Source organism: Suillus paluster (assembly GCF_016628075.1).
Source record: "Suillus paluster strain FC165 chromosome Unknown EDB91scaffold_24, whole genome shotgun sequence".
NCBI classification, from domain to species: Eukaryota; Fungi; Basidiomycota; class Agaricomycetes; order Boletales; family Suillaceae; genus Suillus; species Suillus paluster.
In genome coordinates this window covers 152,763-174,696 of record NW_024537584.1, presented here as the reverse complement: position 1 = coordinate 174,696, position 21,934 = coordinate 152,763, and the positions used below count along the sequence as shown (strand labels likewise).

At 48.8% G+C, this 21,934-nt stretch overlaps 12 protein-coding genes across 12 annotated transcripts; 7 read left to right on the top strand and 5 right to left on the bottom strand.

Annotated features, from left to right (window-relative positions):
- Positions 1 to 155: 155 nt before the first annotated feature.
- Positions 156 to 2,930, bottom strand: EDB91DRAFT_1131432 (amidase signature domain-containing protein). The gene is made up of 12 exons (XM_041318653.1): positions 2,861 to 2,930; positions 2,046 to 2,791; positions 1,844 to 1,952; positions 1,722 to 1,792; positions 1,577 to 1,671; positions 1,426 to 1,524; positions 1,206 to 1,375; positions 1,055 to 1,149; positions 869 to 1,006; positions 692 to 819; positions 507 to 643; positions 156 to 455 (listed from the first exon to the last, which is right to left on the bottom strand). The coding sequence occupies exons 2-12, from the start codon at positions 2,433 to 2,435 to the stop codon at positions 340 to 342; spliced, it is 1,548 nt and encodes a 515-aa protein (XP_041177413.1). The 5' UTR covers positions 2,436 to 2,791; positions 2,861 to 2,930; the 3' UTR covers positions 156 to 339.
- EDB91DRAFT_338882 (P-loop containing nucleoside triphosphate hydrolase protein) lies at positions 2,709 to 4,346 on the top strand. The gene is made up of 7 exons (XM_041326917.1): positions 2,709 to 2,808; positions 2,875 to 2,948; positions 3,020 to 3,219; positions 3,279 to 3,312; positions 3,367 to 3,569; positions 3,622 to 4,286; positions 4,336 to 4,346. The coding sequence occupies exons 3-6, from the start codon at positions 3,119 to 3,121 to the stop codon at positions 4,202 to 4,204; spliced, it is 921 nt and encodes a 306-aa protein (XP_041177412.1). The 5' UTR covers positions 2,709 to 2,808; positions 2,875 to 2,948; positions 3,020 to 3,118; the 3' UTR covers positions 4,205 to 4,286; positions 4,336 to 4,346.
- Positions 4,347 to 4,603: 257 nt separating this feature from the next.
- Positions 4,604 to 5,242, bottom strand: EDB91DRAFT_1052936 (uncharacterized protein; the record flags this gene model as incomplete). Its single annotated transcript, XM_041313708.1, has 2 exons — positions 4,604 to 4,973; positions 5,028 to 5,242. Coding segments are annotated over 2 exons (585 nt in total), but the record flags the coding sequence as incomplete, so codon positions are not given.
- Positions 5,243 to 6,614: 1,372 nt separating this feature from the next.
- Positions 6,615 to 10,251, bottom strand: EDB91DRAFT_338818 (uncharacterized protein). The gene is made up of 8 exons (XM_041326916.1): positions 9,655 to 10,251; positions 9,462 to 9,590; positions 9,266 to 9,411; positions 8,434 to 9,219; positions 8,202 to 8,384; positions 7,953 to 8,151; positions 7,130 to 7,893; positions 6,615 to 7,073 (listed from the first exon to the last, which is right to left on the bottom strand). The coding sequence occupies exons 1-8, from the start codon at positions 9,854 to 9,856 to the stop codon at positions 6,747 to 6,749; spliced, it is 2,736 nt and encodes a 911-aa protein (XP_041177410.1). The 5' UTR covers positions 9,857 to 10,251; the 3' UTR covers positions 6,615 to 6,746.
- EDB91DRAFT_338887 (uncharacterized protein) lies at positions 9,809 to 10,773 on the top strand. The gene is made up of 4 exons (XM_041326918.1): positions 9,809 to 10,207; positions 10,260 to 10,306; positions 10,358 to 10,481; positions 10,529 to 10,773. The coding sequence occupies exons 1-4, from the start codon at positions 9,947 to 9,949 to the stop codon at positions 10,724 to 10,726; spliced, it is 630 nt and encodes a 209-aa protein (XP_041177409.1). The 5' UTR covers positions 9,809 to 9,946; the 3' UTR covers positions 10,727 to 10,773.
- Positions 10,774 to 10,809: 36 nt separating this feature from the next.
- EDB91DRAFT_1281465 (uncharacterized protein) lies at positions 10,810 to 12,082 on the top strand (the record flags this gene model as incomplete). The annotated part of the gene is made up of 4 exons (XM_041324739.1): positions 10,810 to 11,020; positions 11,158 to 11,224; positions 11,298 to 11,477; positions 11,537 to 12,082. The coding sequence occupies 4 exons, from the start codon at positions 10,810 to 10,812 to the stop codon at positions 11,916 to 11,918; spliced, it is 840 nt and encodes a 279-aa protein (XP_041177408.1). The 3' UTR covers positions 11,919 to 12,082.
- A 1,899-nt stretch (positions 12,083 to 13,981) lies between these two features.
- Positions 13,982 to 14,856, top strand: EDB91DRAFT_338475 (uncharacterized protein). Its single transcript, XM_041326915.1, has 4 exons — positions 13,982 to 14,025; positions 14,074 to 14,238; positions 14,309 to 14,777; positions 14,832 to 14,856. The coding sequence occupies exons 2-3, from the start codon at positions 14,125 to 14,127 to the stop codon at positions 14,588 to 14,590; spliced, it is 396 nt and encodes a 131-aa protein (XP_041177407.1). The 5' UTR covers positions 13,982 to 14,025; positions 14,074 to 14,124; the 3' UTR covers positions 14,591 to 14,777; positions 14,832 to 14,856.
- Positions 14,601 to 17,105, top strand: EDB91DRAFT_1052975 (kinase-like domain-containing protein; the record flags this gene model as incomplete). Its single annotated transcript, XM_041313712.1, has 8 exons — positions 14,601 to 14,777; positions 14,832 to 14,906; positions 14,963 to 15,178; positions 15,225 to 15,477; positions 15,778 to 15,970; positions 16,153 to 16,186; positions 16,240 to 16,442; positions 16,502 to 17,105. Coding segments are annotated over 8 exons (1,755 nt in total), but the record flags the coding sequence as incomplete, so codon positions are not given.
- Positions 17,106 to 17,418: 313 nt separating this feature from the next.
- EDB91DRAFT_1248166 (P-loop containing nucleoside triphosphate hydrolase protein) lies at positions 17,419 to 18,388 on the bottom strand (the record flags this gene model as incomplete). Its single annotated transcript, XM_041322897.1, has 5 exons — positions 17,419 to 17,430; positions 17,506 to 17,929; positions 17,977 to 18,176; positions 18,224 to 18,257; positions 18,312 to 18,388. The coding sequence occupies 5 exons, from the start codon at positions 18,386 to 18,388 to the stop codon at positions 17,419 to 17,421; spliced, it is 747 nt and encodes a 248-aa protein (XP_041177405.1).
- Positions 18,389 to 19,038: 650 nt separating this feature from the next.
- On the top strand, positions 19,039 to 19,952 carry EDB91DRAFT_1248165 (P-loop containing nucleoside triphosphate hydrolase protein; the record flags this gene model as incomplete). The annotated part of the gene is made up of 5 exons (XM_041322896.1): positions 19,039 to 19,082; positions 19,145 to 19,178; positions 19,228 to 19,430; positions 19,481 to 19,874; positions 19,938 to 19,952. 5 exons carry the CDS (start codon positions 19,039 to 19,041, stop codon positions 19,950 to 19,952), a joined length of 690 nt encoding a protein of 229 aa, XP_041177404.1.
- Positions 19,953 to 20,098: 146 nt separating this feature from the next.
- On the bottom strand, positions 20,099 to 21,538 carry EDB91DRAFT_338453 (P-loop containing nucleoside triphosphate hydrolase protein). The gene is made up of 3 exons (XM_041326914.1): positions 21,227 to 21,538; positions 20,974 to 21,176; positions 20,099 to 20,923 (listed from the first exon to the last, which is right to left on the bottom strand). Exons 1-3 carry the CDS (start codon positions 21,281 to 21,283, stop codon positions 20,341 to 20,343), a joined length of 843 nt encoding a protein of 280 aa, XP_041177403.1. The 5' UTR covers positions 21,284 to 21,538; the 3' UTR covers positions 20,099 to 20,340.
- EDB91DRAFT_338436 (uncharacterized protein) lies at positions 21,223 to 21,689 on the top strand. The gene has a single exon (XM_041326913.1). The coding sequence runs from the start codon at positions 21,318 to 21,320 to the stop codon at positions 21,582 to 21,584; it is 267 nt and encodes an 88-aa protein (XP_041177402.1). The 5' UTR covers positions 21,223 to 21,317; the 3' UTR covers positions 21,585 to 21,689.
- Positions 21,690 to 21,934: the final 245 nt, after the last annotated feature.

Here is a 21,934-nt window from a genome sequence, read left to right as displayed (position 1 = left end):
AGGATTTGCGAGTGAGGAGGAAGGATATTGTCTCTCTTTCTCCGGAAGTCGCAAAACAATTGGCTGATAGGAGCAAGCCAGGCTATTACAAGTAGCTACTTGATATCAACACGCGAAGGGCTGTGCACGGTCCGCTACATCTATTTTCTTATTCTGCCCTACATTTTGAGTTCATCTGACTAGGCTTATTAGTTCTGGCTTGTATCTTGCTGATCTGTTGCTCTCCGACTACATTTATTGGATACGTCAAGGCAGAAAGGATGTATTTCAGTTGTTATTGCGTTTAAGAACGTTGGTACCGGAAAGCTGGATAAATTGAATGTGACACCCCTCACGTGCCTAAGACTTGAGTATGCGTTCAATTACTTCCTGTGCCGCCAACACTAAACCGTCGTTAAATATGCGGCTCACGATCTGCAGTGATACGGGGGCCCCTTTAAATGCCGCTGCATCATCTATGTGTACGTAGTGGTCAGCTTATGCCATCCAATGCGAGGGAGACTAACAAAGGGAGAGGTTGTACTCATCTGCCGCGCTCATCGGGCTGGGTGACTCCTGATATATGTCAATGGCTGGGTCAGCGACGAGACCTGACGGGAAAGCTGTCCCCGGGTAGTCCAGCAGATTCCAGATGGCCGTGTAGCTAATGAGCTGTTAGATGTCTGATATCATGCAACATACCATTACGCACCCCCAGTATTTAGCAGTGTCGTGACGGCTGGCTGTGCCTGGGAAGGGTGGACACAAGACGACATCGACGTTTTGGGACCACCAGTGATCAGAGTACTCCCTCCGATAATTATCACGTTCATCACGCAGCTGATCAAGGTCAGCGCGAGTGTCGATAGACAGCAAAATGTCGCCTTACTTTCCAAACTTGCGCAGCATCGTGATCTCTCACGTGTGGTGGACTAATGACCCATTCTGTCAGAGGGAGCATCTCTTCTCCACCCTCCTTCAGAAGGCGTCGAACTGTAGCTCCTCCATCCTCAAAGTAGAGCGCGCGCTAGACACAGGTGAGCGACATTATTGACCTACAGACTACCAAACTCACAACTATGCTGTATCCGCGGTCGTGGTCATATGGAGTGTAGTCCCCTACCTCAACCTCTGATGAGGCTTCAAGCTTTGCTTTCGCCCATTTCAGTGCTCGAATGGTTGGTGGATGGGGCATCACAACCCCGTCAGTGCATCATGATTCCTACACTGCAATTTCTTCTGGGTCAGGTCTGGCACTTTCAGTGGAACGGGCAATGCGTCTGGGTCCTGGAGTGCAGGATTGGCTCCAAGGACAGCTTCGAGGAAGAGTCGCATGTCTCTTGCTGAGCGACACATTGGACCCACGGAACTATAAAATCCGTCCTGGCCAGGTTGACTAAGGAGGTTATTCAACAACCACTTCATAACAGAGCTTGACATACTCACTACCACAGGACCCCATGGAGGGGCGTCGTCCGACAGGATGGACGGAATCCATATATGCCACAATGGGCACACGGGCATCGAATTGATCCCCCACCGTCGCTTTATTGACAATGCATCAACTTCTGGTGTGACGTGTAAGACACCGACTTACGTGCCCACACCTATGCAAGAACCTTTCATGGCAACAAGTGCTGATTCACCACCAGAAGATCCTCCCGCGGTAAGGTCGGTATTGTGGGGGTTTAACTATTAGATTTGAGTCATCGAAATGCGTTTTTCACTAAGAGACGACCTACCACCCGACCATAGGTAGATTTAGATTCAAGGTGCATCAGAGTCTGCGGCTGATTCGTCTTGACATAGAAGACTAGCAATATGTTCGACCAACAGCATATAGTTCCAGACATAAATTACATACCTGCGCCTAGTGAACGCAGAATTCTTATCATATCGCAGTCTTCCGTCGAAGTCTCGATGCTCACGAGGAAGCCTGAAGATCCAACTGTCCCCTTGATCGGGAGCATGCCCTGACGGCAGTAATGTAAGGTACATGATTACGATTTTGTCATTTTGCACTTACTTTAATAGGAAATTGGCAAACCATGCAGTGGCCCGATGACCTTGCCTTCTTTCCGGAAGTACTCGTCCAGCTGCTGCGCTTGTTTTATGCCTTCATCGAGGAAGAAGTCCATGAGACAGGCTGTGAGCTGATGGGCGATAGCTGCGCGCTTTCCAAAGGCAGTGACAGCATCGACTGCTGTCAGCTGGCCTGCGGCGATCTTTTGGCACACGGCGGTTGCATCTAGCTCGGTAATAGCCAGCTCTTGGGGGGTGAGCAAGCCACATGTCTCAGGGATGTGAGTAACATCAAGAGGTGGATCCTCAAGAATGGCTGGTGGGAGTCTGAGACTTGCTGGAATCTTGGCTTCAAGTTGTTCCTGGAAAATACGAGCCTTTACCTCGTACAACGCGTCGCCACCTACGCCTTTGATTTTCTCTCTGAAGGACATGATTGTAGCCTTTGTTGGGAGAGGGAGATAGTACAGATATGATTCCGAAGGATTAACTGGGCTATATGTATGATCCCGTTCCGGAGAGAAACTGCCTGAGACGCATGTCTTCTTTGTGAGCGCATGACTATATGAAGGCGCATGACATGTCGCGTGCCTACAGGGGGATGACAAAAGAGAGAGCAGAGAAACAAGAAGAGTACACTCGTGACCATCCGCCAGTGGATGATAGGGTGTGATATTATAATTGGAATCATTACCACTGATTCGAAGGAGGTTTGATTGGTTCCCGTGCCAATTTGAACTGGACTTGTATATAAAAGTAAACCGTTATCTGGGTCCCAACATGTCTCATGCTGAAGAGAGATTTATGGTGAAACCACGTCCTTAGATATGGTCCTTGGATATGATATGAAAATACTTACTAAGTCACTACTAGTAGTCTCCCCTACTACCCAGACCATTTGGAAGGAAAACAGTCATTCCTTCAAATTGGATTATGAAGTGACTCAGGTGAGTGGGTGATTAGATTCATCTTTTGACCTAAACCATCGAGGCCTAGGGCTGCATTTGCCTGCATGCAGGAATGTAGGATGGAGCATTCCCATTCTTAAATATCTCTCCCTACCAGCAAGCGCTCTCCTGCATATTCCCCTCATCCAACGACTTCCGGCCCAGCTACGATGCGAAGCAGATGGAATGGAAAGGACAAGAGTCACAAGATGAAGAAAGTTGATGATGTACTCCGGGGATTCAGAGCGAAGCCCGATGATATCATTATACCGTGGGTTGAATGTTGATTGGCGTCTGCATGACGATAATGCAACTTATTATATCATCCAGCGTAATGGGGCTAACTGGAGTCGGGAAAAGCACTGTAATACATACCATAATTCATTTATATTTTTCACAGGCTGACTTAGGCGGATAGTTCATCAACACTGCAGTCGGGAAGGTCGTGACACCTGTCGGCCATGGCTTGCACTCATGTACAGCCGAAATCCAACATGCCTTCTGTGCATGTCCCAGCGATCCCTCCCGCCGCGTAGTCCTCGTTGACACACCTGGTTTTGATGATACATTTATGGATGACTCAGTGGTCTTGAGTCGCATCGCCGTTTGGCTGGCGAGTTCGTAAGTACATCTCCATCGGTGAAGTATATACAAGCTCAAGATCATATCCTAGGTATGGCAATGATATGAAGTTGGCTGGTGTCCTCTACATCCATGACATTAGCCAACCTCGGTTGTCCGGTGTTTCGCACAACAATCTTGATACTTTTCGAAAGCTGTGCGGTGAACATGCAGAGAAGAATGTCATTATAGCGACCACAAAATGGGGTGAGGTCACCCAGGAGGTGGGAGAAAGGTGCGAGCAACAACTGAAGAGCACCACCTGGAAGAAAATGGTTGAAAATGGATCACAAGTCGCTCGGTTCGATGGGTCGCGTAAATCTGCGTGGGATGTCATGATGCCCATTCTCGCCAACAATGCAGCTGTCGGCGCCCTCCGCATTCAAGAGGAACTGGTTGACTTAGGAAGAATGATCCCAGAAACCGACGCAGGACGCGCCTTACGTGTTACATTGAAGGGAGTGGCAGAGGCACATAAAAGGGCCGTCGAAGAGTTGAAGAGAAATGTCGGAGATGACGAGCAACGGCAAAGAATGAAGGACAACGAGAAAGAACTTCTCGAGCTCTTAACAGAGATCCAAGAGCTCAAGGTGCCACTCGGGACGCGGATCAAGGCTTGGTTTGGTCTTGGTTAACTCACTCCCCGCTCACTAACATCACCCCTGCCCTCGGGCCTCTACCGCACCGTGCACGTTCCTAGAATCAGAAACATGCTTAGTTGAGCCTACGCCGTTTACCTGAATTCTGCCTACTTATTTACAATTAGCTGACTTGATGCTGAGCCATCATATCAAAAAGTAGAGTTGAAGTAGAGGGTACCTAAGTAATTGGATAAGTTGGGTAAGGTATCATAGATGCGCTCATCTGTGGTTACGACCAAACAAACCAAAGCCAAGCAGGCCAAATTTGTTGAGTCTCGGTTTTGTTAGACCAAGAGCCAGGTCTGACATTTACAAAACTAATCATGCGACGCATTAGCAAGCTTAGCATACTACTAGTATAGGCACTCGCAGCTGACCATCTCATTTGTGACTCTACATAATGTTGCACTTAAACTTGGCTTCAGCCTTGCGATCAGAGCGTCCATTTTCCACCCTCGGCCGAATTTGTAGGCTATCAATCGAGTGATTACGAAGAATAGGCTCGACAATTTCCCAAGCTGATTGCCTTGTGTGCTGGAACCGGATCATTGTTGGCCGGCGATCAAAAGTGTTCCTCCACTGATCTTCCAGCGTTTTCTCCTGTTTCCGACCTTCGGCTTCCACTTGAACGTTTTGCGTTGCGAGAATGACATTCGTGAGGGGATGACTCAGCCCCAGTTTCTCAATGAATGTTGGCACATGTTTCGGAGTTGGGTATTTTAGGTCGTGAAGAACAATGATCCCAGCTATTTTCTTTCTTTTTCTGTAACCAATATTTAATTCAATACAACGCCAAGGCTCAGTCGGATGTGCTTACGCTCTCGCAAGCCACTCTGAAATATCCTTCAAAATCTTCCAGTCGGGTAAGTCGTCGGATTCATTATTGAAGCCAGGAGTGTCAACGAAAATAATGCGACGACTGTTGTCGTTGGGACGAAGACAAGTAACGCAATTAATGATTTGTGTGCAAGACTCCAAGGCATGGCCAACACCGTCGCCATTTCTTCCAACAGCTGTATTGATAAACTGCGATCATCAGCACGCGAGGCTACCAGTATGCAAAACAACAGGTTCGTACAGTAGTTTTCGCACCTCCAGTCACTCCTATCACACTGTTAATCTGAATTAGCATACTAGTGCAGGCTCGGGAATGATTGAATGATGCGTACAGAATTACGATATCATTGGGCTTTGGGATTGTTTGCTGCATTTCTTTCGGACGGACTCTGAGTCGTTACCCTCCTGATACTTCTAGAGGACGTCTCCTGATGGTAAAAGCGAAAGCGCGTAATGGATTTTGACCTGCAGTTCGAACATGTGCTTAATACTAAATACTGAGCAGCGAGCACTGCACGCTGATATGATTCATGAACAAACTTGACTTGATTTGTACTGAACTTCGAGTCTAACCGAATGAACGCCTGAACCACGATTTTATACGAATAGTCAGGACGTTCGAGAATATTAGACACTGCCAGTGGGCACTGCTGTGTGACATGTGACCATATGGCAGTTGAGTTCGAGACCCTAGACTCTCCATTACACTAATCTCGATCAGGCCCGTACTTGAAGTATGTAGCCAGTGGTACCACTGCAGCTGGAGATCGGTGTTGGTTGAACCGATAAGTTGTGCTGAGTTTGAATATTCACATGGTACTTGCCTGAGTGCGGGTACGAGGCAGCTACGTCATGGGCGGTAAAACGGGACAATAGGTTATGGGAGGGGGTCGACTTCCAGAGAAAGATGTGCTCACCTCCGGGGTTGCCTTAATTCTTTGGTAAAAACCTGGCGGCAAAGGCAGTAGCAACATCACGTGCATGCAAAAACGGTCGGAAAGTAGGTACGACAGCGACTGCCGATCTGAATTGGCGTTCACGCTTCTTATACTTCTACTGGAGAGTGGGCACATGTATCCTGACGGTGAAAGAAAGCGTGCGATGGATTTTGGATCTGCTAGGGGTTCGAATTCCAGGTTCTACACTGCCGGTGGGCTAATGCGAGGACATGTCAATCCTAGAATATCCGACCCTCCGACCCTCGAGGCTCCAAACATCCGAGCCTCGTCGTCCGCGCCAGTGTCCTCAACATTCCCACGTTGTACTATATCAGTCGAACTTTATCTGAAGGATCGAACCGAAAGTTTTGGTTTGCATGAACCACGATAAGACATGCTACGAATAGGAATTCGACGAGACCTACCTGGCGCTCATCAAGATGTGCTGCAAAGTACCACAGGATTTCAAATGGGCAACATTACAGGCTCATTGCTAGGACATCTGTGCCAACAGCACTACTAATATTGGTAGGGTATTTTCTCTTGTATTTTTCTTGCAAATAGCTGCAAGTACTACATAGATCTACCAATAATCATGGATGACAGAAATAGATCCTTGAAATCAAGGTATCTAAACAACTGAACTACAAGGAGCATATCATAATTAACGAAGATCCACGTCTCTTACTCCATCCTCTACCATCACACGTCAATGCATGGGCCAGCCACCCATTCTAATCGCATCACACCTTCCTTCAAAATTACAACTTCATAAGCCCCTTCATCGCATTCGCGACCGCAAAGCTCGACTTCGCCATGACCTGCCGCGACTCCTTGGTCACCTCCGGCAGTGTCTGTACCTCAGACAGCTTCTGTGCGTGCTCGCCTAGCTCCCGCAATAGCTCTGCACCCTGCTGCGCAGACACGGGCGGGAGGTTGTCGCTGCACACCGCGACGATACTCGACACGATCGTGATGATCTGCGTCAGGTTCTCGTTCAACGTCGGCGGCGGCACAGGACTGCGTACGCCGGAAAGGACGCTTTGGATCGCGTAGACAATAGACTCAGTCTGGGCTTCGAGGTAGGGCTGGGGAGTGGTACTTGTCAGTCAGGAAAGTAGATATATGTGCCGGTAGAGCTGACCTTGAGCTCGGACCATGCGTCCTCGCCGCCTTCAGGTGGTGCTGAATCATCGCTGATTGCACCCATTGCGCTGGTGATAGGAGACTTGTCAAATATAGGCGGAGGAGAACTTGTTAGTGAGCTAGATGGCTCGGACGGTGTTCGTCGGGTATGAGCCTCCGCAAAGCGTGATGCTGCGGTCATAGGGGGCGATACAACATCTTCTGATCGTTTTATGCTAAAGTTAGAGGTCTTGCGTTCATAGGCCGGTCTCACGTCTTCCGTCGAGCGCGCAGACGATAGATACGACAGTGAACCAGAGCTTGAGGAAGAGACAAACTCCTCCTGCTCGGCCCGGCTAGCCTTGCGGATGTAGATCATCTTTGCGATCTCCGTCAGCGTCACGGAGACGTGGCTCGCGGCTGCGTCCAATAGGCTCACGGGAGACATGCCGGATGCGGTGGCATGCGTCTTGGATGCGGCTACAAGGTTGGTCAGAGTCGCCTCAGCGCGCTCGCGGAGAGTGTGTAGGATCTCGAGGTCGACATCTGCACGGGATGGGCGTTGTTCGTATGCCCGGACGTCATCAATGATGGCGGTAGTAGATGTGACGACGGCTTTCATCGGCACTAGAACGCGTGTAGGAGCGCTGGAACGTCCAGCAGTCAAAAGACCATCAATGGCGGACACAAAGGCAGTGACGTGGATGTCGACGAGGCCCCCGTCAGGACCCATTGGCAGTTGATCTTCCATCTTGGGCGCCTGCAGGAAGAGCTGGGATGTCGCTGATCAAGACAATATCAGATAACAGTCGCTTGCATTTAGAAAAAAAATCTTTCCGGACCTTTAACACTTCTGAGCTCGGTTTTGGCTTGCTCATACTTGCGCTTGTATTCTTTGAGCTGGCTGTCCAGATCACGAATCACAGTGAGATCCGAATCCTTTGCAGTCATCAACTCGTCATTCCTGCGTGACAGATCGCTCAGTTCAATCATCAAGCCTTCCATATCGGCGCGCAGCTGCTCGATGATTTCGCTGTTATCCTGCAAAAGATGTCACATTAACTGCCGTTGACTTCAAATTACAGACCTACTATCCCGACGCCAGAAATGCGCTCTTCTTCGAGGCGTTCGCATCGATCACGGAGTATCTGCAATTCTTCCTCATCAGCCTGCGCTCGTCTGGCTTCGCGTTCCTTCTCTCTTGCACGGAGGTCCCGAAGATCGTCCAGCTCCCTTTGCAGCGCCTTCATAGCGGATCCATGCTCTTCGGCACGCTGTAAGCTAAACTCAGCGACTATCAGAGGGAAAATCCTCAGGACGTGCCTTTCGGAAGCCTTCCAGTTCCTCTTCTAACTGGCGTGCCGTCTGCTGCGTGTCCAGCTCCCGTTGCTCAAGGTCTCGTTCGAGACTCGTGATACGACTCTGCATCGTGGCGATCTTGAACTCGTAATCTCGCCTCAGCCGCTCTTGTTCATCACCCGCTACACTGGGTATCCTCGACCCACCAATCGAGCGATCGGACGTCACTGAGGCGCGCCCCAGAGAGACTTTATCATACTCGTCGCTCCTCACGTCCCCTGCATCATCGTCTTCAGTATGTACGTTTCTGAGCCGCGCGCTCAACCCGTTAAGCCCGCCCAGGGTACCCCGCTGGTCCCAGTGCTCGTGTTCGCCGTCGGTGGTATCCAGTTCCCTGACGCCTTCACGTGTATCAATTGCTGTTCCAGAGCTCTCCCGCATCTCCCGCCCGTACGGTACCTCAATCTCTTCCTCTGCGATAGTACTCTTGTTTGGGATCACCATCCCGCTCGTTGCAGTCGCACTCTGCGCATTTGTGGTCCCTGTCGAGTCACTGCGGATACTCGCGGAGGCACTTGGTCTTCGCCCAAAATCCGCCCCGTAGTCCTGGGATGCTTTTCGCCGGGATGCGTAGGTGTCTTCGCTCCGCCGAATCTCTTCCTCGCGTGCGCTGCCCCGATCTTCAGATGGTCGCCCAGTACGGGCGTTGGGTGGGAGTATGGGTATGTCGGACCGTGGGGATGTGTGGAACTCAGGCGAGGGCACGTCGTCATATGCTGACGCAGGGGACGCCACCCCTTGGTCCTCCGACTGGCACCAGACTTAGCATAAATTAAACAACGATTTGACTACCTACCTCTGTGAATTCGGGATATCTTCTCATGATTTCAAAGTAGACGTCGCTACAAAGATCTTCAAACTTGGCACTGGGCAGCGTTGCCAATTTCTGGCGCGCCTGATTCCGCTTCGGATGAAATTCATCACGTACGGGAAGGAATGGAACTGGAGATACAACTTGGTGTCAAATATGATGCTTAGATTATGTGACTTACCGTCGTTCTCGGGGGAGTTCCTTCGACGTCGAACGAGTTCGTCATACACATCGGTTGATAATTCATGGAACTGCTGCCTCGTAAGATTGGTCAATTTTGAGCGTGCGTGGGCTCGCGACTCCTGCGGAGCTGAAGGTACGCGGTATCTGAGTAAAAATGGCTGTGGAATCCAAATGGAACAACCAGGCCGCACCTTTCACAAGATATGATACTAGAAAACTAGCCAACTCGTCAAAATGTGTGCGTGCGATTACCCTCGAGTTTACGGCTGGCACGGCCGGGACATTGCCTTTATCCTTGATCGGACGATAGGACTCTGTACGGTAGTTAGAAATCCCGGAGAAGGTAGTAGGTGTCGGGGAGGGTGCACGTGAGGAGCGTATTCGGTTCAACATGGTAACTCGTTAATGGTGGTGGTGGTCAGAGGCATACAGCGTCAACGCCGCGGCTGCTGGGTTTGCCAGACGTCTTAGAAGTTGTTCACAATGCTCAAGCCTCGTTGCATCTCGGCGCCACGTGATCGATGTCGGCACATAACGTTTATGGGGCACGGCGGCACCGTTCTTCTCCACGGTGTCAATGGATTCTGGCGACGAACTAAGACGATTAGCAAATGCCCTGGGGGTCTTCAATCCATCGATTTCTTTGCCCAATGCTCCGAGCCATTGACTGTATGCGAACACCAAGCAAATCCATACATTGCTTGCGGGCACGAGGGCCAGTTTTCGTGCTCATATGTGTTCCCAGTCAGTCAGATATTCGTCTACTGATTGATTGACTCAACATATCACATTATAGCGGTTCTTTCAATACACCGCAGCATATGTGAGCGCATGCGAACCCAGGTAATATGTCATGGGTCATCCATGTTATGACAAGTCCATAGTTGTTTCTAGCCTGTTGGATGACCTCTTATCAAAGCATTCCGAGTGGGTCATTGAAGCTAATGAAATGTCTCATCTCATTCTCTATCGCGACATAAAAACCACCCTGCTCACTTTCCTCGAAAGGTGCAGGAAGGTGGGTTCTCAGACCAACATCAAGAGTTTGTGTTGAATTATTAACAGAAAAACGACCCCAATGACGCAGCTCGCATCGATAAGATATTGAGGCTCGAACATGACGGACAATGTCCTAATAACTCAATCTCTCCGGGCCTGTGCAGCAGACTTCGGCCTTTGCACGTTCATACCAGAATCTGTATCGCAATCCGCTACCACTTCAAGCACAGACGGAATGGGCGCCCTACTACACAAGGCTCCTGAATTACTGGATCTGCGACATGCGAGGTGAAAACCTTGGAAAGCGATATTTACACATTCGCTTGTGTGTGCTATGTAATGCTGATATGTACGAAGATCACGACCTGGGAGGACCTGACATCGAGGTCCCAAATGAAGACTCAGAGTCCGACGAACACACCATCCTTTCTGTAACTGGGCACACGGCGTGCTTGATACCGCAGAGGTCAATCGCGAACTCCATTTACCCACACACGAACTCAAACTCCAACGCGATGGAAGATCATCGTCGAAGCGTAACCTCCGCAGCCTTCGCAAGTGAACAGCCGCGACAATCATTTATCCCCTCCACTGGTCAACGAGCATTCTGTCCTCACAGACCAATATCCACCAAAAAATGATATAAAGCACTTTATCATTAACCGGGACATCGTCATTGCGTGAGTAGCTCGCAGCATGTTCTGATGCGACGCATAATTCTCGAGGTGTAGAGAGTAATGGGTCCGATTGGGACAGGGAAGAGTGAGCACGCGTCTTGATTGTCCTTCACCTATGATAGATTCCGAACTTAGTTCATCAATGCCGCAACACGAAGCGAGTGTGCCAAGGTTGGCCACGATCGGGAGTCATGCACTCAAGGTGTTACTGCTTTTGCTTACCCTCATCCCGATGGAAGTGGACGCAACGTGGTATTTGTGGATACCCCTGGATTTGACGATAGTGTGAGAACGGATTATGAGGTTTTTAAAGAAATTGCTGCATGGTTGAAGAAAACGTAAGTACGACCCGCAGCAAGAATCAAAATTAAACTACTTACCCTCTCGCTATTTCCAGCTACAAGGAACGCGTCACCTTGAGCGGCATCCTATTCTTTCATCGAATTACAGAGAGCCGAATGCGTGGGACACCCTTGAGGAACTTGTCAGTGTTCAAGGAGTTGTGTGGTACGAACGCACTTGAAAACGTCATCTTGACCACGACTATGTGGGACGAAGTTCCCGAACATATTAGATCGCAGCGGGAACAACAGCTGAAGACGCAATTTTGGCAGGAAATGATGTCGCGGGATCCCGAACAACCAGATTCATCGCTTCCTTTGATTCGGCATGGGAGATCGTCAAGCATTCTGACGCCACAACTCCTCGACCCGTCCAATTGCAAAACAAATGGTAGACGAAGAAAAGGGGCTTTCCGAAACGTCGGCACATCGTGCTGACCAGCTGGTTCGAAAAAAAAAAAGTGTTGCTCATTTTCGAGTATGGCTTCGGAACTTCAAGTCTACTTGGAGTAGTAGTTCAACGTTCAACGCTAACTCACTGAGGCAGTGCGTCAACACACAGCGCTTCAAGATGATGGGCGGTCAGTGAGTTCATCTAGGAGCTCATTCAGTGCTATTACTAGTGTGATAACTTCATCGTATCGAAGCTTGATAAATTTGTGCGTGATCTATTTGATACCGTATAGTCTCCGATCGATTGATGACTAGAGTAACTTTCAAAATCGACAGTGCACTGCAGCTTTGATGAAGTTCCTCACAGGTAGTACTAGTATGTATCCAGTCCATGTACTACAAGAACTTCATCTAGAGTGAGATTTATTATTTTACATAAATACAAGGGATCACCGGCACTTGGGTGCGGTCGGGAGACGACTCGCAGTTTTTTTGGTTTGACACTCCATACTCACAGCGCACACCCCCGTGGACACGCGCGATTGAGGATAAAGACGACGAATTCGTATGAACTTGACAATATGATGAGATATATACATGAACACCTTATGCTGGAGTTGAAAGATGCTGGAGCTAAGCAGTGCACGTACTAATCTCGATCTCGCAGTTGCGCAGACTGGCATCTGGGATGGGACGGCTCACCTCATTAGACAGACTGGTCACGAGTCTAAGACGTGCTCATGCCTGTGACAGTCGGTTGGGTATACCGTAGACGTCGATGATCCTGCAAAGGTCGAGCTATTGCTTGCAATATTAAGTATGTGTATAGGCTTGGTAGCGGAGTTCGGACAGGTCAGTGCTTCAGTAAATGAGACAGGATGGCATAAGAACATGCCAATTGTCATCATCGCGCTCGCTATGATTACTTCGTATGGGAGTAGGATTTTGAGTTTGTCTTGGGATTTGAATTGCCTCAGCCCTCCACTGCCAGGGATGGGGGAGGAGGTTGCGGATTAATATTGGGACAATGCAATTGTTCTTCCTCAGATGACCTGTTGTAGCTGGTACGAAGGCTAGTACTGGTGCTGCAAAGACGTGTCGGTGTGGGGTTCTCCACTACTTAGTACGTACTCCACGAGGGTTGGAGTCGAGGATGATCGACCTCAAGTTGGTCGTGCATTTAGTCTAGTAGATCGATTAGAACAATCGCGTTAAAGGAGATGAAATATATACTATGTAAACAAACTGAAGAAGCGAGTGTCATTGAAACTTTCAGTAAGAGGGGAGGAAAATGTGACAAAAGGAAAGGATGCGAACTTAGGATGCTTCACGGCGCTCACAGTAGTAGTGATGGCTGATTCAGAAAGTGGCACGGCCCGGTCACTGCGGTTCGATGGCATCATGGGAAGCCTGTCTGATGAGTTCCTGGGCAGGGTTCTCCGTTCTTGTATATAGTAAGCCCGAAATGAACCATTACATATTCGAATTTCCGTCCAGTTCGAACTGAAAGTTAACTTGTGTTGGAAGTCGTTCGCAATGCTCGAGCCTCGTTGCATCTCGGCGCCACCCGCACGCAACGCTAGCGCGCGCTTATAGAATACTGGTGGTTTAGGGCCCGTTGGGGTTGAAATATACTAGTAGTAAGTGTTCAAGAAGGATCTCCTGGCACTTCTTGACTTCTCCGCCATGTCATTGATTGATTCTGGCGACGAACCAAGCCAGTTAGCACATGCCTTGGGGGTCTTCAATCCATCGATTTCTCTGGTTGATGCTCCGAGCGATTGGCTGGATGCGAACGCCAGGCAAATACACGCATTGATTGCAGGCACAATGGCCAGTAATCATGAGCTGTCAGGCTCATGTGTATTCCCAGTCAGCATTCACATATTCGTCTGCCGTGATCTAGTCAATATATCACCTTGTACTAGCGGTTGTTTCAATATACCGCAGCATACGTGAGGGCATGCAAACCTTGGTAGGTCTTTGGTCACCCATGTTCCAGTGCATGACCACGAACATTGTTTCTAGCCTGTTGAATAGTCTCCTATCAAATCATTCCGATTGGAATACTGAAGCCAACGAGATTTCTCGTCTCATTCGCTATTGCGACATAAAAACTACGTTGCAAAATTTCCTCGAAAAGTGCGAGAAGGTGAGTTCAAAGAACAAAAAATAACAGTTTGTGTTGAATTATCAACAGCAAAACGACCCAAATGACGCAGCTCGCATCGATAAGATATTGAGACTCGATATGCTATGCATCACAGCTCACCTTCTGGTCATCCTAAAAAATGAAAAAAAGCGCGAACTACTTCAACATCAAGCAGGGCCGCAAGCCCAGTCTTTGCTCGATCTTTTGCAGGAGGTATGGTCCATGGCGTCGCGAGCGTTTAAGCCCGTCCTCACAATTTGCTCACCGTGGTGCCTTTGATCAGCTGCTTGATCACAGTGACGACGTAGAAATGCGATCGCCGATCATACGTGCAATTGTTGCTCTGTCCAAGAATTCAGGTCTCTTCCCTCGATGCCTGATTTTGGAGGGCGTCCATATCCGAGCAGGAGGTCCGATTTTTGGTGGAAGTTTTGGAGATGTATGGAAAGGCGACATGGGGAGGGATGTTATCGCGATCAAGGTCATGCGTCCCATCGGGAGAATTGAGAGTGTGATCAAGGTTTCCTATCCACCTGTATGTCCGACACACCGATTGACTTTGTAATCCACAGGCATATTGCAAGGAAGCCGTGCTGTGGAGGCAACTTTTCAGTGAGCACGTCTTACCATTCTACGGCGTGTACTGCTGGCCCGAAAGACCGTCCTTCGTGTGCCTCGTGTCGCCATGGATGGAAAATGGAAATATCGTTGACTTCCTCAAAATATACCCAGACGCAAATCGACGTTCTCTGGTGCGTGACGTTCAGATCATGCCATGCCAGATCTTAAAGGAACAATTTACTTAGGTGATGGATGTGGCTCGTGGTCTCAGATATCTACACTCCTTCAACCCCCCGGTGGTTCATGGCGACTTGAAAGGCGTTCGTTATCTCCCGGTCATCTTTCGAGTCAAGTTTTCACACGATGGACTTTGCAGAACAACATCCTAATCACTCCATCTCGCCGGGCGTGTGTGGCAGACTTCGGCCTCTGCACGCTTGTATCAGAATCTGTAGCGCAATCCGCTACGACTTCAAACGGAATGGGTGCCCTAATATACAAGGCTCCCGAATTACTGGATTCTGCTAAAAGCGAGTCGAATATGAAAACCTTGAAAAGCGATATTTACGCATTCGCCTGTGTGTGCTACGAGGTATTGTTGATATATGTCATTGTCAAGTCTTCTCATGCCACTACAGATTTTTGATGGCCATCCACGATTCTCTGAAATGAGTGTTCCTCAACTCATTACGGCTGTTGTCAACGACGAGCGACCTTCTCGGCCTGTGGCACTCCAGTTGGATGACGATATGTGGAACCTCATGAACCAATGCTGGCAAAAGAATTCTGCATCTCGCCCTTGTGCAATAGACATTGTCCAATGTTTGCAATCTATGGACACGAATGCAGGAGGTACGTCACCCGTAGAGCTCAATCCTGACCCCAGCCTAAGTAATGCTAATATGTATGAAGATCACGACCTGGGAGGGCGTGATGTCGAGGTCCCAACCGGAGTCTCGGAGTCGCAAGCGCACTCCATCCCTGAACAGACGGTGTCCTCGATATCGCAGATGCCAATCATGGACCCCATTAGCCCAGACACGAACTCAAACTCTCACCCGACGGAAGCCAATGATACAAGAGACACCTCGGCGAACGTCACAAGTAAATCGTTGCAAGAATCATTTATCCCCCTCAATCCTGGCTCCAGCCTGTGTAATACTAGTGCGAATGAAGATCATATCCTGGCAGGACCTGCCGTCGAGGTCCCCGACGAAGGCTCTGAATCACAAGCACACACCATCCCTTCTATAACTGGGCAAAGGGTATCTCTGATGCCGCACAGGTTAATCATTGATCCTATTAACCCAGACACGAACTCAAACTCTAACCCGACGGAAGAAAATGATTCAAGAGAAACCTTGGCAGACGATCCAAGTGAACAGTCGCAACAATCATTGATTCCCTTCGCTAGTCAACCAACATCCTGTCATCATACAGACGAATCTTCAGTATCACCGCCTTTAAACAAGGATATAAAGCATTCTATCACTAATCGGGACACCATCATTGCGTGAGTGGCTCGTAGCATGTTCTGATACAACGCATAATTCTTGGGGTATACAGAGTAATGGGTTCGACCGGGACAGGGAAGAGTTCGGTGAGCACCCATCTTGATTGCCTTCACCTATGGTAGATTCCGACATGACTTAGTTCATCAACGCCGCAACACGAAGCGAGTGTGCCAGGGTTGGCCACGACATGGAGTCATGCACTCAGGGTGTTACTTCTTTTGCTTACCCTCATCCCGATGGAAGTGGGCGCAACGTGGTGTTTGTGGATACCCCTGGATTTGACGATAGTGTGAGAACAGATCATGAAGTTCTTAAAGAAATTGCTGCGTGGTTGAAGAAAACGTAAGTACGACCCGCAGCAAGAATCAAAATTAAACTACTTACCCTCTCGCTATTTCCAGCTACAAGGAACGCGTCACCTTGAGCGGCATCCTATTCTTTCATCGAATTACAGAGAGCCGAATGCGTGGGACACCCTTGAGGAACTTGTCAGTGTTCAAGGAGTTGTGTGGTACGAACGCACTTGAAAACGTCATCTTGACCACGACTATGTGGGACGAAGTTCTCGAACATATTGGATCACAGCGGGAACAACAGCTGAAGACGCAATTTTGGCAGGAAATGATGTCGCATGGATCCCGAACAGCCAGATTCACCGCTTCCTTTGATTCGGCATGGGAGATCGTCAAGCATTTTGACGCCACAACTCCTCGACCCGTCCAGTTGCAAAAAGAAATGGTAGACGAAGGAAAAGCGCTTTCCGAAACGTCAGCATATGCTGTTTTGACACGCTGGTGGACACAGCTCGTTGCTCATTTCCGACAATTGCTTCGGAAGACCTCTCGGTCGTCGAGTAATAGGCGCGCAGTTCAACGCCAACTCACTGAGGCAGTGCGTCAGCACACAGCGCTTCAAGATGATGAACGATCAGTGAGCTCATCTATGAGCTCGTTCAGTGCCATTGCTAGTGTAATAAGTTCGTCGTATCACCGTTTGATGAATTAGTGGGTAATATGCTTGATACTGTATCTCACTTAAGTATGTATGGCCCGCATGTCTCTGGTCGATTAATGGCTTTTCTGTCGCCAGGAATTAGCGTTATTCATACCTCTGCGCCCTGACTGCAGCCATAGCTCTTGTTCTTTCTTACTGATCGCCATGCATGGTAGTCGTCATGTGGGCACTGCTATGTAAATTCCCGGTACTTTCAAAGATAGGCAGTACATAGCTTCATGCAATTTCCCAGTTCCTCTGTACGCATTGTCTATACTATAGCTCCGATCCAGCAGCATAATAAGCAAAAGAAATTTGACATGTCTCACCCGTAGCCCTAGCAGGAGCGACATATGACATTCCTCACTTGAACAACGTTAAGAATGTGTCCTGCCTTGCCACGAGGACTCACCTTATGTTGCGGCCAAAAAAGGGACGTGAAAAATCCATACACAGTCGCTCTTGGCTTTTCGGGGAGTTGTCCCAAAATATTAGCTAACTCCAAACAAATCGAGGACCCGTTGATCTGGCCCTGTTTGATGCAGTCAGCGATCTGCCATGCAGACTTATGTGTTTTCGTAAACCGATCTGCAGTTGATCCCTTCTCGAGCATCGTCTTCCAGTAGATGTCTAATAGCTCTGCTTCACGCTGCGCTCCATTAGAATTTAGCCCAAGCTCCTCCCATTTTGTTGTTGCAAGAACAACATTCTTCGACATACTCGGATGGTCGAGCTTCACTGGCGACATGGGGGCCTTCGGGCCCTCCTTTGAAACTCGAGATTGAGTAATATCGTGGAGGTATATGATTCCTGTAGCTCTCGCTCCTCTTTCGTCCCTTTGATATAATCAGTACTCGAAGGGGTCCTGAGCTAGGTCGCTCACAGCTGCTTTAACCAGTCGACGATACGCTTTAATATGCCCCGGTCATCGACCCATGTGTCATTGAAACCAGGGGTGTCGACGAGAATGACACGGGTTGAGTTTTGAGGGTGTGTGATGACAAAAGGCCTTATAAACTTGGTGCAGGATGTCATAGCATCCGTAACTGGTGCTATAGCCCTTCCAGCAGCAACGTTGATAAACTATCACCGTTGAGTGATCGGCAGTGTGGCATCGATAATGCTCTTACTGTACTTTTCCCAGATCCAGTCTGTCCTAGCATGCTATCATATCAAGAATCAGATACACTGGCCACCAGACACAGGGACGGATCCCACAGGATCACGATATCACTGTCTCTAGGCTCCCAATCGCCGAGGTCCAGGTCAGGATTGCTGGTTTTCTTTGGAGTCATCTGGTAGCGGAGGATATGGGTCTGAGGGTGGGTCACACAGGAGATGTGGAAGTAGATTAATAGGTTTGATGTTTGCTACTAGCGAGTTCAGCAAGCAGATGTAGATCCGGAGAGGAACAAGGTGATTTGTCAGCGCAGAGCCGAATGCCGATGCACTCCTGGTGCTAGATGTGGAGCTTGCCTGTGATTAGACTCGCTCACCAGCCTGGCGTATACGTCAAGCTCCTAAAAGAGACTAACATACCGGGTCACCAGGGGCCGTGCATACTAAGGAGAAGCATAACCTATCGTCATGTGAGTACTGAGTCAGCGTTGGAGATCCTGTGCTGCTTCGCAGCACATGTTGATGAGCGCCAGGGTGCAGGGTTTAGAAACCCCAGGGTCTTGAATGTCCTTAGCACGCTCTATCGTAAAGCAGTGGTTCACGAACCGATAGATCTGGTTCGACCCTTTAGATAAAGTTCGGCTATAGTATACTTATAGCACTGCCGCGACCACAGCAGCGTCACAGCAGTTTAATATTAAGTACCTGTTCGAACCCCTGGCAGGTCGAAAATCCATCGCACGCCTTCTCTTTTACTGTCAGGATACACCGTACACGTGTCCAGCAAGATATAAGGACGGGTAAGTAGAGAGCTAATCCGACAAAAATGAAGAGCACACGCAAACTACAGCCCAGTGATATCGTGATTCTGTGCGTGTCATTCCCGAGCCTGTAGTACTATAAGATAAGTAAATGCTAATTCAGATTGACAGTGTATTGGGACTGACCGGCGCTGGAAAAAGCACTGTACGAACTTGTTGCTTTGGATCACCTCGTACGCTCATCATAGTGCTAGTTCATCAACAAAGCTATGGGAGAAGATGTATTGGACGTTGGCCACACCTTGGATTCGTGCACACAAGACATTAGTTGTGTTCCTTGTCTTTGTCCTAACGACAGTAGCCGCCACATTATCTTCGTTGACACCCCTGGCTTCGATCATTCATCCGGCGATGACGAGAGGATTTTGCAACATATTGCAGAGTGGCTTGCGAGAGCGTAAGCGCACCGACTGACTGAACCTGGCATCATGTTGAACCATTCAATAGTTATAGAGCAAAAACGAAAATAGCCGGGATCGTTTATCTTCACGAGATATCACTGACCCGCCACGGGGCCTATTCGAAAACAGCGTTAGACATCATCAGTAGGCTCTGCGGGGAAGCTGGCCTCAAGAATGTCATTCTCGCAACGACGAAGTGGAACGACCTTCAAGTGGAAGCTGCAGCGCAGAAACGGGAGAAACAGCTACAGGTTGACTGGACGCGCATGCTTGACCACGGGTCAAGGATGGCACGGTTCTATGGTACAACGCAGTCGGCTTTAGACATTGTCGAGCTAATTCTACAAAAACCCCCAATTGATAGCCTACAGATTCAGCAGGAGATGGGTCGGTACCGCAAGGGTTTCTCCGAAACTGAAGCCGCAAAGACGCTCAGGAAGGTTAGGAGTCATTGGGATAAGTTCAAGAATAGTTTTTTTGGTCTCTTTGCGAGTCACATATAGTACAGACTCGCCTAAGTGATAATGCGATCGGCAAGGATACTACTGGTTTATACCCAATTATTATTACTACCTCTAGGCTATCGTAAATCTTACTGCTGTGTTTAAGTGTATAATGCGCCGCAGGGGTAAATGACCTGGTCAGGCTAACGAAACTGAGCCTCGACAAAATTTGTTTGCGTACATAAGGGAATTTTAACTTCGAGTGGCTTGGATTCGAACCACAGATGACAGTACTACCAGTACTAGTGACTCGTGAGCGGGGCATCAAGCCAGCTAATTATTATAAGTAGTCGGGATTCAGGTAAGTTACACGGCGTAGACTCAACTAAGTATGTACACATGCCTTTGGAGTGTGCATAGAGAACAGAAAGAGTAGGTGTGATGTATGTGAGCGGGAACCGAGTTAACGACCAGTAAACAAAGACAAGAACCGCTTCATGAATGGCAACTTGAGATCTTCAATCTGTTTTAAGAGCTCGCGAAGTTCTTTCTCGGTCTCCTTCAATCTTTGCCGTTCTTCGTCATCTCCAACACCTGCTCTCAATCCCTCGACGGCCCTTCTATGTGTAGCTGCCACCTCCTTCAATGCGGCACGCAAGGTGTTTCCTGCGTCGGTCTCTGGTATCATTTTCCCCAAGTCAACCATTTCCTGTTGAATGCGGATGGCCTCGAGAACTTCCTTGTTCGCGAGAATGGGCTTTATGACCTCCCAAGCAGATTCTTTCGAGCCTTCGAACCGAGCGGGTCTTGATCCATGTTCAACCATTTCCTTCCAAAAGCTGCTTTTTAGTTGTTCCTCGCGCCTTCGTCCCACGTCCGGGACGATATCGCCCCATTTTGTGGTCACCAGAATGACGTTCTTCTCTGCATCTTCACCGCACAGCCTTCGAAACATATCAAGATTCCTGCGCGATGTACCGAACATCCGAGGTTGGCTGATGTCGTGAAGGTAGAGGACACCAGCCAGCTTCATATCATTGCCATACCTGGGATGGGATTATGAACGTATATACTTCAGTGATGAAAATGTACTTACGAAGTTGCCAGCCAAACGGCGATGCGTCTCAAGATCTCCGAGTCATCCACGAACGTATCATCAAAACCCGGTGTGTCAACAAAGACTATGCGGCGGGAGCGATTGCCGGGATATGGACAGAATGCGTGTTGGATTGTTGCTGTACACGACTGCAAATCATGACCGACAGGTGTCACGACCTTCCCGGCTGCAGTGTTGATGAACTATCCGTCGAAGTCAGCTTCTGAAAAATATGAATGAATTATGGTCTTACGGTGCTTTTCCCAACTCCAGTTGGCCCCATTACGCTAGGTAATTCAATAAGATGCATCACCGTCTTGGACCATGAATAAACCTACGGTATAATGATATCATCGGATTTTGCAATACTAGTGTCTAGTGTCACATCGCCAGCTTTCCTGATCTTCTTTTCTTTCCATTTTCGTGTTTGTTTTTTGGGAGACATTGGAGGGGAAATCTGTAGAGTAGCGCCTGCTGGGATAGAGAGATATATTCTCAAGAATTGTAGGACACGAGGCTCCCGTGCTCCATCCTGCATGCGGCTTGACGCTGCATCATGGTTTGGCTTAGGTGAATTGTTAGTCAGGCCTCAGGTTTGCACCGGTTTGTGAGCGGTTAGGTGATTGTGGAGATAATGAAGTGCAAGTCGTCTACGTGCTTCCAGAAGCCTGCTTACTGTGCTTATTCGGGAATATTAATGGGTACTCTGGTGGCGGTTTATCGACTGCGAAAGCTGGCATGATTTATACTAAGCTGAACGCAAGATGCCTAGTGTTTGAACCCATAACGAGTGCAAAACGTGGTGATGTCAGGGAACTTCGATGGCCTTCAGTCCAATCAGCCAATTGGAATTTCCCCGCGGGAGCCGTGAATCTGTCTTGAGGCGACCGGTGACCCGGAACTGCCAGTGTAATTATGTAGTCTGCACAGTACTTGCAGACCAGACAGGTTGCATCAATAC

Excerpts from the sequence above, each read along its gene's own strand:
- EDB91DRAFT_338453 (XM_041326914.1), bottom strand. The coding sequence starts at position 21,283 with ATGCATCTTATTGAATTACCTAGCGTAATGGGGCCAACTGGAGTTGGG. Across the intron at positions 21,177-21,226 it reads CTGGAGTTGGGAAAAGCACC|TTCATCAACACTGCAGCCGG; the intron begins GTAAGACCATAA and ends TTCGACGGATAG. Across the intron at positions 20,924-20,973 it reads GCCGTTTGGCTGGCAACTTC|GTATGGCAATGATATGAAGC; the intron begins GTAAGTACATTT and ends ATCCCATCCCAG.
- EDB91DRAFT_1131432 (XM_041318653.1), bottom strand. The coding sequence starts at position 2,435 with ATGTCCTTCAGAGAGAAAATCAAAGGCGTAGGTGGCGACGCGTTGTAC. Across the intron at positions 1,150-1,205 it reads GACCCAGAAGAAATTGCAGT|CACTGAAATGGGCGAAAGCA; the intron begins GTAGGAATCATG and ends CAACCATTCGAG. Across the intron at positions 820-868 it reads ATGCTGCGCAAGTTTGGAAA|CTGCGTGATGAACGTGATAA; the intron begins GTAAGGCGACAT and ends GACCTTGATCAG.
- EDB91DRAFT_338887 (XM_041326918.1), top strand. The coding sequence starts at position 9,947 with ATGCTCAAGCCTCGTTGCATCTCGGCGCCACGTGATCGATGTCGGCAC. Across the intron at positions 10,208-10,259 it reads CGTGCTCATATGTGTTCCCA|CGGTTCTTTCAATACACCGC; the intron begins GTCAGTCAGATA and ends ATCACATTATAG. Across the intron at positions 10,307-10,357 it reads GTGAGCGCATGCGAACCCAG|CCTGTTGGATGACCTCTTAT; the intron begins GTAATATGTCAT and ends AGTTGTTTCTAG.
- EDB91DRAFT_338882 (XM_041326917.1), top strand. The coding sequence starts at position 3,119 with ATGCGAAGCAGATGGAATGGAAAGGACAAGAGTCACAAGATGAAGAAA. Across the intron at positions 3,220-3,278 it reads CCCGATGATATCATTATACC|CGTAATGGGGCTAACTGGAG; the intron begins GTGGGTTGAATG and ends TATATCATCCAG. Across the intron at positions 3,313-3,366 it reads CTGGAGTCGGGAAAAGCACT|TTCATCAACACTGCAGTCGG; the intron begins GTAATACATACC and ends TTAGGCGGATAG.
- EDB91DRAFT_338436 (XM_041326913.1), top strand. The coding sequence starts at position 21,318 with ATGATATCATCGGATTTTGCAATACTAGTGTCTAGTGTCACATCGCCA.
- EDB91DRAFT_338475 (XM_041326915.1), top strand. The coding sequence starts at position 14,125 with ATGCTATGCATCACAGCTCACCTTCTGGTCATCCTAAAAAATGAAAAA. Across the intron at positions 14,239-14,308 it reads TGCTCGATCTTTTGCAGGAG|CTGCTTGATCACAGTGACGA; the intron begins GTATGGTCCATG and ends GCCTTTGATCAG.
- EDB91DRAFT_338818 (XM_041326916.1), bottom strand. The coding sequence starts at position 9,856 with ATGTTGAACCGAATACGCTCCTCACGTGCACCCTCCCCGACACCTACT. Across the intron at positions 9,412-9,461 it reads GAACTCCCCCGAGAACGACG|TTCCATTCCTTCCCGTACGT; the intron begins GTAAGTCACATA and ends TTGTATCTCCAG. Across the intron at positions 7,894-7,952 it reads CGAGCTCAGAAGTGTTAAAG|CGACATCCCAGCTCTTCCTG; the intron begins GTCCGGAAAGAT and ends TGTCTTGATCAG.